Here is a 12,971-nt window from a genome sequence, read left to right on the forward strand (position 1 = left end):
AAAATGCCCCAAAATAAATTCTTGCAAATAGAATGATATTTTTGTTTTTTTTTTAAGATTTTGTTTATTTATTTGACAGAGATCACAAGTAGGCAGAGAGGCAGATAGAGAGAGAGAGGAGGAAGCAGGCTCTCCGCTGAGCAGAGAGGCCGATGTGGGGCTCCATCCCAGGACCCCAGGATCATGACCTGAGCCGAAGGCAGAGGCTTTAACCCACTGAGCCACCCAGGCGTCCCTACTTTTTTTTTGTTCTTGAGGCATATTCCCAGGTTGTACTCCAGAAAGACTGAATGTTTAACCTTCCACCAGCAGAATGAGTAACTTAACTTTTAATATACTATCACCATTCCTTCATGCAACAAAAAATTTTTGCACACTTGAAATGTACCAAGTACATTATGTATTATAGTTCTAATGTAAACATTTTATTTGATAGAAAATATGGTATATAATTTGCATTTTAAAATTATTGAGATTTACTATTTTTTTCAAGTCCAATGACTAGAACATTTTAATGACCTGTGTTGTTACTACACTTTTATATTGTTGTATTTTCTTACTATTTGAACTTTATGGTGGATATTTTGTTAGTAAAACTTTAAATGTGTATGTAGCAAAATATATAGATTTTTTTCCCCTTATGATTTTATTTATTGTTTCTGCTTAGAAAGTACTTCACCACCTTTTTAACCTAAAGTTTACCCTCCTCTTTTTCCTTTTTTCCCCCTCTCTTTAAAAGATTTTAAAAAATGATCTCTAGGCACCTGAGTGGTTCAGTCACAGAGTATGTGACTCTTGATCTTGGGTCATGCATTCAAGCCCCATGTTGGGTGCAGTTTGCTTAAAAAATGTGTGTGTGATATTTATCTCCCTAAGTCACCTGGATTTTATTCTTTTTTTTTTTTTTTTTTTACTTGACAGAGAGATCACAAGTAGGCAGAGAGACAGGCAGGTCGAGAGAGGAAGAAGCAGGCTCCCTGCTCCCTGATGTGGGGCTCAATCCCAGGACCCCGGGATCATGACCTGAGCCAAAGGCAGAGGCTTTAATCCACTGAGCCACCCAGGCACCTGGATTTTATTCTGATGTAAGATGAGGAACATTATTTTCCAATATAGTCATTCCTCATCTTCACACCCCCAGTTTCCTCATCAACTCGTGGTGCTAATTTTATCGTATGTTGAATTCTCATATATGCTAAAGTCTGTTTCTGGGCAAGCTTCAAAAAATTTTCCTCTAGCATTTTGACTCAAATTACTTAAAACGTATGCATTACTTTGGAAAAAGAATTGACTTTACAATACTCAGTACTCCTATTCAAAAGCAGAATGTCTCTCAACGAAGTTTTTTAGTTCCATCATATAGGTTCAGTATTTCCAGTTAGAATTATTCCTAGGGGCTTTAATTTCTTTTGTTGCTGATGTGGCTACAACTACCTCTGAGAACATTATAGTCACAATAGCAGCAGCAACAACAAAATATAAGAGAATGTTCCCTCTGTTGACCTGAATATATTCTATTATATACATTATGTAATTACTTTATAGAGAGGATATATATATTATATATATTTTTTCTTTTCTCTTTTTGTAGCAGTTATTCTTGGTATAAAGTAATAGTTTTTTTGTTTTTTTAGAATTTTCAGTCTAGCTACTTCACTAATGGGGGAGGGGTAAACTTGACAAAAGTGATTGCAGGTTTCATCTAATGCCCTGACAAAAGATGTCTAGGGGTCAGAGTTGTGGGTCTACTCTACTCTGCATCACTGTTTGTGCAATCCTGGACAAATTAGTTTACTGAGCTTAGTTTTTCACTTGCAGTAGGGGACTACTGGTAGTATAGGTCTATAATCCTTTATCCAGAAGCCTTGGGGCATTCAATTTGGAATTTATTGTTTTGGATTTTTGGAAGGCAATATGGTAATATATTACATAACTTCCACCTAAAGCACCTTAAAATTAAACATATTAACATTTCCTCAGAGATAAAACGGTATCAACAGCGTAAAATGGACTCACAAGAGTTCAGGCCACATTTTGAGGCTAAAGAATTTTAACCGCTTTCTAAATCTGTGGGCACATGATTAGGAACTTGAACTCAACTTATCCTTAGAACAGTTTAAACGATATTGTATGGAAGATAGGGCCTGCCTCAATACAGACTACTTCATTACGTGATTCTCTTGCCTTTTTTTTAGGTGAACAGCCTAAACAGAAGATTATAATTCTATCTCCTTTCTGATAACTTTTAATTCACTTCATTTATTGTTTTACCTGCATTTTCTGAAACGTAAAATAAATGGGAAAAAAGTCGTTCTGGAATCACATCTGATTTCAGTGGAAGTGCCTAACATGAATTCACCATTATATAAGCTGTTAAGATTTTCTTCTATTTTGGAAATGCAGTAGAGGGTCAGAACATATTTAACTCAAGCATTTCTTTAAGGGAGATACTAAATATCCTTAATGTGGTAATTTGGTTGTGGCACAAATCTGAATCTTAGATTTGGGATCTAATGAAGGAGACAAGTACCTGGTTTGTTTCCTTATAGCCTAAATGGTTCCAAGCTGTTTTGTCATTGAAAATGGGTACCAAGAGAAGCTAGATGTCTACCCAGATAGCTTCATATTCATGAGAGTCTCAACATATCCCTTTAAATGTCAAATATTCACTTGTATTCTTTTATTTCTTACTAGGGTTTTCCCAAATGCCTTTTGAGTTTTAACATGTCTTTTCTTAGCATTTGTGCAATATTTCTACATTAACTCTTATGTATCCTAGACTATGTTAAACACACAAAAACAGAATTAATGATTTAATGGTCATACTTAAAATTCTTTCCATTTCTTCCCCTTTTCCCAGTACATTTATTTATTTACTTATTTATATTTCACTTATTTGAGAGAGCACAAGCAGGCTTGCCAGAGTCGCCAGCCAACATGGGGCTCCAGGATGGTGGGCTCATGATTTGAGCTAAGCGCAGACACCCGACTGACTGCACCACCCAGGCGCTCCCTTCCAGTACTTTAAAGCATAACTTAACTAATCTAATAAACTTAGAAGTCTTTTATATTTTGGGTGCTTGACTGGCTCAGTCAGTAACAGCATGTGACTCTTGTTTTCAGGGTTGTGAGTTCAAGCCCATCTTTGGGTGTAGAGATGATTTAAAAATAAAATCTTTTTTTAAAAAAACGAATTCATCTACATCTTAATAATGTAGAAACTTGTTTTTCTAACAAATGAAGTAATTTTCATTTCCTATCACTAGAAGGTATTTTCTTGCAGAAAAAACAAGTGATTTGCTAAACTCATTCTTGACTCCAGAATGGTGAAGTCAGTCAAGGCTGCGAGGGTATAGTTGTCCATTCATGGCAGTAGACCTGGAGTCTACACATACCTCACTTACAAAATGGCAGTACCTTTACAGAGCTTAGTGGATATGGATGGGTAATCCAACCAGCAGTCCCTGAACTGGAAGAACCTTGCTTCCCCTTTAGGACACTTAACAACTAATGACTCAGCTCTGAAGAGGATGTGGTAGGTGAAGTTTCCTGCTTTTAGCGGTCAGAAGTTCACCCGGCCTTGGTGGCTACAGGGGCAACTGACTCCAGGGATTTGTACTGGATCAGCAACCATATTCACCTCTGTGAGGCGACACACCTCACACACCTGGGTGAGGTGAGTCCATCTCACCCAGGGAAAATGAGGGCATGAAATGTAAATCCCAAGATTTTTGGATCATCTAGAACAATTAGTGGTTCAGGTCACCAGGCAATCACAATGATTTGAAAAAGCCTTAATTCAGAGACACATGGGAGGCTCGGATGGTTAAGCATCTAACTTTCGGTTTTGGTTCAGGTCATGATCTCATGGGTCTGGAGATCAAGCCCACCTTGGGCTCTGTGCTGAGGGGGGCCTGCTTGAAGATTCTCTCCCTCTGCACATCCGCGCCCCATGCACACACACTTTAAAATAACTAAATCTTTAAAAAATATTTAAAAACCTTAATTCTGTTCAGTAATTATTCTAAATATACCTTTTCCCTTAACATTGTTTATAGTGGCATCTCTACTATAGACGAGTTCTTTAAAGTCTGCTTTAAATAATTTTAAGGCAGCAGAGAAAATACACAGATTCTGCTTTTCAAGCCCTGTTGTTTCTAAGGCAACTGCGATTTCTGCTCTTAAAGATACTGGACCTTATGGAGTACAGATTAAATGTGTATCTCAAAACCAATGAATAAAACAATGTCAATCTTTTCACTATAATTAAAACCTCCGATGGCACTTGGAGTTTAGGTTCAGGAATATTACATCTGAATGAACAAAGAATTGCAAAATAGAGGCCTTGCCTTACATGTCCGCTTACAGTCAGAGCCAAGTTTTGAAACCAGTTTTTAGTTTGCCATTAGTTAGGCCATATAGCTACAGTTTAAACTTCCGCTATTAAGTTCCTGAAACCAAAGAAACCTGGATCTCCGTCAACAAAACGAGAAAAGCTCCAGTGTGGCGATGGTGAACACTGAACAGTCTGCATGCACCAGAGGCTCCACTTAAAACTAGAGGTGAAATTAAGACAGGATGCGATCATTTTCCAAAAGCACTGATTTTATTTATACAGAGTCCTAACCACTTCAGCGGTAGGGCAGGAGTGGGAGAGGTTCCTTTTTCAATCCAGGGGCCTCCATAATGTTGGTCTGTTGTTACCGAACACACAGGCAAGTGGCGTCATGGATTTGGTAAACTAACTACAATGTTTAGTCTCTCTCTGCTAGAGCGACAAGGTGAGCATCAATCTCTGCTTCTGAAAGAATCCTGGAAGGCAAGGGGGGAAAACCCACAACCATTTTACTTTTTGAAAACTTTTTATTATGTAAAGTTGCAAATACACATGAAAGTAGAATGAACAGATAGTAATAAATTCCTGTGTACCTAACACCCAACTTTAACAATCAATCATTTATAGCTACTATTTAAAAAATCTGTTAGTGCCTGGCTAGCTTGGTCGGCATAAGAGCATAATTTTTTAAGATTTTAAGAGCATAAGACTCTTAAAAAAAATCTGTTTACCCACCACTCATCCCTTTGGATTATTTTGGAAGACTTCCCAAATATTTTATCAACTTCATCTATACACAAAATAATTTATTTCTTTGACGTCAGATAAAAAAATTACGTCTTCTGAAAATAAGTCCTTTTAGTTGCAGCGATGATAGAAGATAATTAAGTTAAATATATAGCTAGCTATACATAATCTATTCTATTTCAGCTCCTATGTCAAGAAGCCTTTACATCTTGTATAACTCAAGTTTCTATGAGCTAAGAGATAAGAAAACACTTCATGATGAACAGATGCTATTTCCCCAAAGAAATCAAATGCTTGGCAACCTTTAGTGTGACCTATTACTGCTGGACTTCTAAAAATGTCACATTTTTAGAAGTGACATTTTTTAGTACAGACTGGAGCAATGTAAGTAGTTTATATAGTAGTTGTTGATGCTTATGTTACATATTATAGTTATTTTTTAAGCATACTTACTACTACTAAATTTATAAATGGTAACAGAACTTTTTGAAGATAAGGTTCTTTGGCTTCTCACCTATTTAACTAATAGATGGAAATAAAAATGTTAAAAGCTATCAGAGGGTCGCAGAACAGAAAAAAGAACTTGCAGGTCCTTTAAGCGGGTCCTTTATAAATTGTTCCTGCTAGAATAGTACTGCCAAAACAAACAAAACAACTATTTTCTACGGGGCAGGGAGGAGAGGATTCACAATTTTTTTTTTATTCTATGAATTTTTCTTACTTCACTCATGTTTAAATCACTCACCTGCATGCAACAAAAAGAGTAAATTAGGAGGGAAAAAAAGAGCATAGTAACAAGAAACTCTTCAAGCCTCAGTTAAGTTTAATGTACCACCTTTCCACCCCATCCCTAACCATGACCAAGTGTCTATGTAACTGTGATCTAAGAGTAGATACAAATAATGCATCTATGCATTTATGCATCTATGCATTTAAACGAAGTATTTTTCATAAGCATATCCGGGTTCCTGGTAAGTAAACCACCGTGCAGGGTTCTGGGAGGATTAAGTGAGATGGTATATGTTAAGCACCCAGTACAGATCTGACTCATGGAAGCTATAAGGTTGATATGTGGAAGTTAGTCTCTTAGTAAGAAAAGACAAGCATCCAGCATCTGCAATTCAATTAGCTGTATTCAAAATTTGGGGTTTCCAAAGATCTCCAGATAGCGTCTGATATAGATCAGTATTTCATACTGCTCTTCAGAGCTCCCCTTAACTAACCACTAAATAATCAAAGCTCCACCTCAAAAAACCAAAAACTACTACACTGGGAGAAGAATTTCTATTGGCCTCAGGCTAAAAAAAGGAAAACACTTATGTTTACTTTACTCCTAACATAGAGAAGGTTATTTTATGTTACCTCTGATACAGATATAAAATCACTTAGAAATAAGAAGAAAAGCAGTTATGTCTGTCTTAAAGGAACCTCAAGTAAGTTTTAAAACAGATCTCTTAAGTATTGAAAAACTCTAAATGTAGTTCAAAAAAATGTTCCCCACACTCCCCACCCTGATTTGTAGGACAAATGGACCCAAACACCTCTACCGTTCTAGGCTGTAATGTATTTCTTGGCAAACGTCTTTTAAGTACTTGGCCGACAATATAACTCACCTGAATTTAGGATTTTCAACTGTAACTACTCCAACTTCTATTTCTGAAGGTTTGAAATCAATTGATAGAACAGTAGATAGGCATGTAATTGCAGTCTGAAAAAAGTACCAACATTAAAATTGTATCTTTCAGAGACTCCAAGATATTCTCTTTCCAAGCTTATTCAAATCATGAGTTAACAACAAGCTATTCATTTTTTGCTTCATGTTTCAGTGATACATTTCCAAAGCCACGTGTTACTAGCGTATATGAGAAGAAACGTGCTTACATGAATTTTAGTCATAAATGAAAGGGATCCATCAAACAAAACAGGATGATTTACACACAAGAGTCTGTTTGCTTGAGGACTAGAACATGCTGGGGACTATGCTAAGCACTTGAGGTGAGAAGGACAACAGGGTAAACATGAATGATATAGTCTTCTTCAAGGAAAATCTACACTAACAATTTAGGAATGTATTTAAGGGCTTTGTATCTGATGTGATTAATTACTTATGTAATTATGAACTGTAAGTAAAAAGGACCTTTTAGAAACATTTAAACAAGGCATAGTACCTCCCAGATGAGAACTAGCTTTATATCTCCTGTTAGTATAAATGAGATAATATTGCCAACCAAACATGAAAGTATTAGACAGCATTTTTCTTTTGTCATTTATCAGAATCATGTTGTTAGTCTTTAGAATGGCTGTATCTCAGCTCCTCCTTTCCAAAATGCACTAAAATTTCTTGGCAGTTAGTAAGAGGCTTCTTTAGTCTAAGGTTACTAAATATTTGTATAAGAATTTTAGCTTGTTGTGTCTATTTAAAACGTCCCAATTATAATGAATTATCACCTTAAGATCTCAGAGTTAAAGGAGCTCTATTTTTGCATCCCAGATAGAACTTCTCTGCCAAGTCATGCTATGAGCATATATTCTGTTACCCAGACGTTTCTTTCCCTGAGAATTTGGTATGTGGCTGTTTTGCCTTTAGGGCCATAAGGGTAACAACTACTAAATTTTTTCACTTTTGTTACCAAGAAGCTTAAGCCTAATTTGAGTCATAACCATGCAGGTCTTAGGCCTTAGTCTTGATTCTTATTTTTAGTCCCATCTTCCCATTTTATATGTGTTTTGTTGAAAGCACTCTCAAATACATTACGAAATGAGATAGGGATTAAGTGAATAAAAGCAATCCTCACTGTTCCCACGTCAGCTGACTGACACCAATTCTACTATGAAGCTGACAAACCTGGCTCATGTGTTAAACAAGGAACAGCCTTTATAAACTTCAATTATACAATGATCTGCAAAAAAAGCTGCTTTTGGCTAACTTACTTCCACTGTCTGCTCAAATGTCCAATCAAATTTCTTCTTCACTTTTTTTTCAAGGAAGCTGGTTGACTCCGTCTGTTTAACTCCTGCTGCAGTGGCTTTAAACCCACAGTAGTAACCTGCAGGATCACACTTGTACACCTGAGGGCCTTGTTCTTCATCTATACCAATTAAAATCATACCTAAAAAGAAAGACCCTCATTAAATATCTTATACCTTTGTACAACACAGTTTCTTCTCTCTTAGTATTGTCATAAAGCTGTTGTTGATTATTCTGGCCATCTATTTTAGGATATGTATTTTGTTTTAAAAAACTGATGAAATACAGGTTATTACTAAAGATAAATTAGGTAACCAAGAAATTTCCATTTCATCAAAGGTTTATCTCAGATATTTTTAAAATATGAACTATCACAAGTGTAATTTACAATTTTCTAATCCTTGCTACTACCCAAAACATGTTTCTCTGATCTCCTGAGGTATCATCAGTCAATAAACTTGGAAAGCATATTTTTCATATACTTTCTTTTAAAAAAATAATAATAGCATGTTAAATATTCTGCTGTAGGTTCACTTACTTTAAACTTCACTAGTTCTTTAATTTAGCTGGCTATGGAAGACTTTTTCTTTTTCTTTCTTTTTTTTTTTTTTTTTTTAAGTTTAAGAGCTTAAGGTTCTTAAGAATTTAGGGTTCCAGGGAACTAAAAGTGTATGGACTACACCTGGAATGCTGGCACCAAGTGAAATACAGAGGCTACTTCCTTATCTTCACACTGCCCACCTTTGATACTGCTGGTGTACATTCCCCTAGTGTCAAGAGAAATCAAATTCTAAATTCTGTACATACAGTTTTGTTATTAAATATCTAATCATGTTGTTGTAATGACTTAATTAAAACGAATACCACCACCAAACTACTTTCTACTCAGCAAAGCAGGTAATAAAGTATTTAAAGAATGGCTTAACTCCTGAACCTCTTATATATATGCCTCGTTTCATAGCGTGTTGCACTTCAGGGATACTGTGTTCTGTTTGTTTGTTTGTTTGTTTGTTTTGAAAACAAAGGTTTGTAACCACCCTGTGTTGAGGAAGTCCATTTTTCCAGTAGTGTTTGCTCACTTTGTGTCTGTGTCATGTTTTGGTAATTCCTGGAATATTTCAAACTTTTTCATTATTATTGTATGTGTTATGGTAATTTATGATCAGTGATTATGACTTGCTGAAAGCTTAGATATACCAAGGTCTCTAAGAATAAAGTATTTTAAATTTAAAGTATGTACATTACTTTTTAGATATAATGCTATTGCACACTTAATAGATTATACCATAAACTTAATTTTGATATGCACTGGGAAGCCAAAAAATTCATTTGACTCACTATATTGTGATATTAGCTTTACCACAATGGTCTGTACTGAACCTGCCATTATCTCCAAGGTATGCCTATAGTGCCCTCTCTTTTAAGATTCAGTATTAACCAATTACTTTATTCACTTTTATAGTGCTACAATGAGGAATTTTCAACCTTGTTTAATTGATAAACAGTGATCAGGTATCTGTGTTTTATTCAAAGATTATGTCACTCTGTAATTTTCTTTACATGTTATACTTGCTATACACAAAGTACATGGCAACATAAAAGAAGTACCCACTCACTGCTTGGAGGGAGCACACACTTCTCTACTTTGGGTCTTGCAAGATGAATAGGGTTTCACAGGTGGTAAGGACAAGAAGGGCAATCAAGGCATAAGGAACAACACATACAAAGGCATCAAGACAAGAAAGGCAATGGTACACCCAGGTGATGACAAAAGACCTACATACTACTGGCACTTCAGGTTGAGAAGGAAAGCAGGACATGCAAGAAGCTGCTTGGGAATAAACTCTCAGGGCCTTGCACATCATATTAAGGAGTTTGGAATTAACACTGTATTCGACGAGGAATGGGTTTTTCTAGGGAGCAACAATAAAAATTTGAGTTAAAAAAGATAACCGTGTACCAACATGGAAGATGAGGAAAGAATGAGGAGGGAGAGAAGAGACAAATAAATTAGGTGGCAAAGGGAAGAGATGAAGAAGGACCAGATATTTGGAGCCGAGGCTGGATGACTGAGGAAGATGACCAGGGAAGTGGGGAGAACACAGGAAAGAGACACTGAGGATGAAAGCAGGAAAAGAGCAACAATTTCAAGTCTGAAGTATCTGCAGGACACGGAGGGAGGGACTGGGCTACTGCCAACGTGGCAGTGACTGGCTGTATACAGGTAGTAAAGGAGGCATGAACTCAAGGGTGAGATCACCCAGACAGAGCCAAGAGGGAGAGAAGGAACACAGAGAAAATCTGGTGAGCAAAAACATCTGAAGAAAAAGCAGAAGAGGATGAGAGTGAGAAAGAATATCACTGAATAAACTGAGGGAGCATTCTTATCTGAGAGTTAAAAAATAGGGTCAGATGTTGAAGAAAAGCTCTACGCTGATTGCTTTTTCTCATAAATGACACAACACAGAAACATATGTGCTGAATTTTTTTAGGCTAATGCATTACATTAAATCTAAAAGCAGCAAATCTCCTCTCTCTCCCAAGAGAATTTTACTTACTTTTAAGAAATGTAATGTATTCTAAAAATATCAATCACAGGAACATGTGTGTGAGCCTGATTCTTTAGGATGGTCAAAATAAAAAAAAGAGCTACACTGTTAAGATGTCAATTTAGGCATTTCCATTGAAAGCATAATCTGGAATTGCAGTAAAACCTCCATTACAACAGTCCAATATAACAGTGACTCAGATCTTTCAAATCACATACCCTTAAAAGAAATATTTTGGTAAAAAATCTAATAGCATCTAAAGCTTAAATGGTAATACCTAAAATACTATTGTGAAACCTTCCCTTCATTGCTGATTTAGTATAAGAGTTCCTCAGCTTATATAATTTCCAAACCACATGTTCAGAACCCAAGTGTTACTGCAATAACTTAATTCATGTTCTCTAAAAAAAAAAAAAACACCATGTAATTCATCAATTCTTTGGGAGTCATCTTAGCATACTTACAACAACCAAGAGGCCTCATTTCAGCATTCTGTGTGTAGACCTGAGAAATATCAGCAATCCTTTTGCACAGCATGTCCACAGGAATCTCATAGCCATACTTGTATTTCCAATTAGCTGCCTCATAGCGTGCCCTCTGTACCTGGGATCTGCTGTCAGCTTAGAGCATAAAAAACACAAGTTTATTACTTTAGAGGAAAGAGTGAACCTCAAAATCAGATGATTTTCAATTTTCCACATATATATGTATATGTATATATGTATGTATATACATGTATGTATATATTTATATAAATATGTAAAATCTCCACTATGACTTGAGAGAAGCAGAAGTGGTCCACTCTGGCTTTTTCTATCACTACTGAATAGTCAGTGACTCAGCAACACGTATATGACAAAAAAGGAAAACATTTTTAAAAGATGGAGTTCGGGTGCCCGGGGGGCTCAGTTGGTTAAAGCCTCTGCCTTCAGCTCAGGTCATGATCCCGGGGTCCTGGGATCGAGTCCCGCATCAGGCTCTCAGCTCAGCAGGGAGCCTGCTTACCCCTCCCTTCTCTCTCTGCCTCCTCGTGATCTCTGCCTGTCAAATTAATAAATAAAATCTTAATAAATAAATAAATAAAAGATGGAGTTCTACATATAGCACTGTACTTTCATGCTGAGCCCTTCAACAGCTGTCAAAATATTTCCTGCAAGTGTCTAATAATCCCCAAAAGAACAAGTTTTAAGGAGAGAGAATAATGTTTCTTCTGATCTTTTCTGTAGGCTTTAATTTTCCCTTGATTTCAGAAAATAGAAACTCAAAGCAATTTCTGTAATTCTCATTCTCTTCTAATAGTGACATTATTACCAGGTTTGAAATATACTTACATCTCCTTAAACTATTAACTATATATGAAATAAATGTCTGACAGTGGCCTCAGCCCAGTTTCCCTGACAGCAATAGAAACAGAGATCTAATTCTATAATACTTAAGATTTCAAAACAGCTTATAATACTCTGAATATACTGACATTAGCCTTGGAAGACTGCAAATCTACTCCTACTATCTGCAAATGAGGCACTAAAGGAAGCCTTTTAAAAATTAACACAAAACTCAAAAATAATTTGAATAAAATAACAAATCTAAGTAGAAACTGAGCCAATTACCTGTCATTCCTGTCATCACACAGCCAATGTTTTCAGTTATCTTGAATAAGTGAGTCACTGTGCTGGAATCCAATAATTTGTCCTAATGAACAAAATAAATCAAGGTAACTTTTTAAAAATCAGAGGTCTCTGTGCAGAGACAAAAAAATACTACAAAATTATAAAAAAATCATAAAAGAAATACTATAAAATTATAGTGATAAACTATATAATAAATGTTCTCTGTTCACTTTATAGATAAAACCAGTTTTTTAAAAAGGCAGGGAGGAGACTCAGTCTTCATTTTTTAGATGACAGGTTTCTAGTGGGCAAGAACTATAGCTCACCAAAGCCTGTTTCAAGGTCCCTGAAGACAAAAGATCTAGAATTCCCATTGTGCTTATAATCACACCACAAAGTTCAATATATTAACTGTCTACTCAGCTAAAACACCCATAGCTACTCAGTAGATACTTGTTGAATGAAACAGACAAGCAGAGGCAAAGCAGGAATAGTAATGTGAATGTATATAGGTAGTCATATACTTCTGTACAAACTTGTGAAAAATCTTTGCATTATATTCCATAACAATTGGCTACCTGGGCAGTATTACTTACAGGTACTTTCTTCTGTGTGACAATTACTGCACAGTCCTTCCCTCTGACAGCTACCGATGTAAGGCCACCCTGGTTAATAGCCTTAAAAGCATATTCTGGAAAACAGAATTGTGTTTTTAAAAGGTGGAATAAATTATTAGATTCATGTAATGGCATAAAAGTGGT

The 12,971-nt window shown here is 36.0% G+C and overlaps 1 protein-coding gene across 4 annotated transcripts in view; it reads right to left on the reverse strand.

The window, feature by feature from the left end:
* Window positions 1-4,587: 4,587 nt before the first annotated feature.
* PSMA6 (proteasome 20S subunit alpha 6) overlaps window positions 4,588-12,971 on the reverse strand; it is a 32,784-nt gene continuing 24,400 nt past the window's right edge. For 3 of the 4 annotated variants that reach the window (XM_082737831.1, XM_082737830.1, XM_082737829.1), the window contains exons 2-7: window positions 12,807-12,901; window positions 12,211-12,292; window positions 11,065-11,220; window positions 8,015-8,193; window positions 6,697-6,791; window positions 4,588-4,812 (exon numbers count right to left, since the gene is read on the reverse strand). In XM_082737831.1, the coding sequence (XP_082593957.1) occupies window positions 4,755-4,812; window positions 6,697-6,791; window positions 8,015-8,193; window positions 11,065-11,220; window positions 12,211-12,292; window positions 12,807-12,901 (665 nt within the window). In that variant the 3' untranslated portion in view covers window positions 4,588-4,754. The remainder of the gene's footprint in view (window positions 4,813-6,696; window positions 6,792-8,014; window positions 8,194-11,064; window positions 11,221-12,210; window positions 12,293-12,806; window positions 12,902-12,971) is intronic. The other variant, XM_082737832.1, reaches the window with a different exon arrangement.

The sequence above is a fragment of the Mustela nivalis genome (assembly GCF_964662115.1).
Source record: "Mustela nivalis genome assembly, chromosome: 6".
NCBI lineage: Eukaryota > Metazoa > Chordata > Mammalia > Carnivora > Mustelidae > Mustela > Mustela nivalis.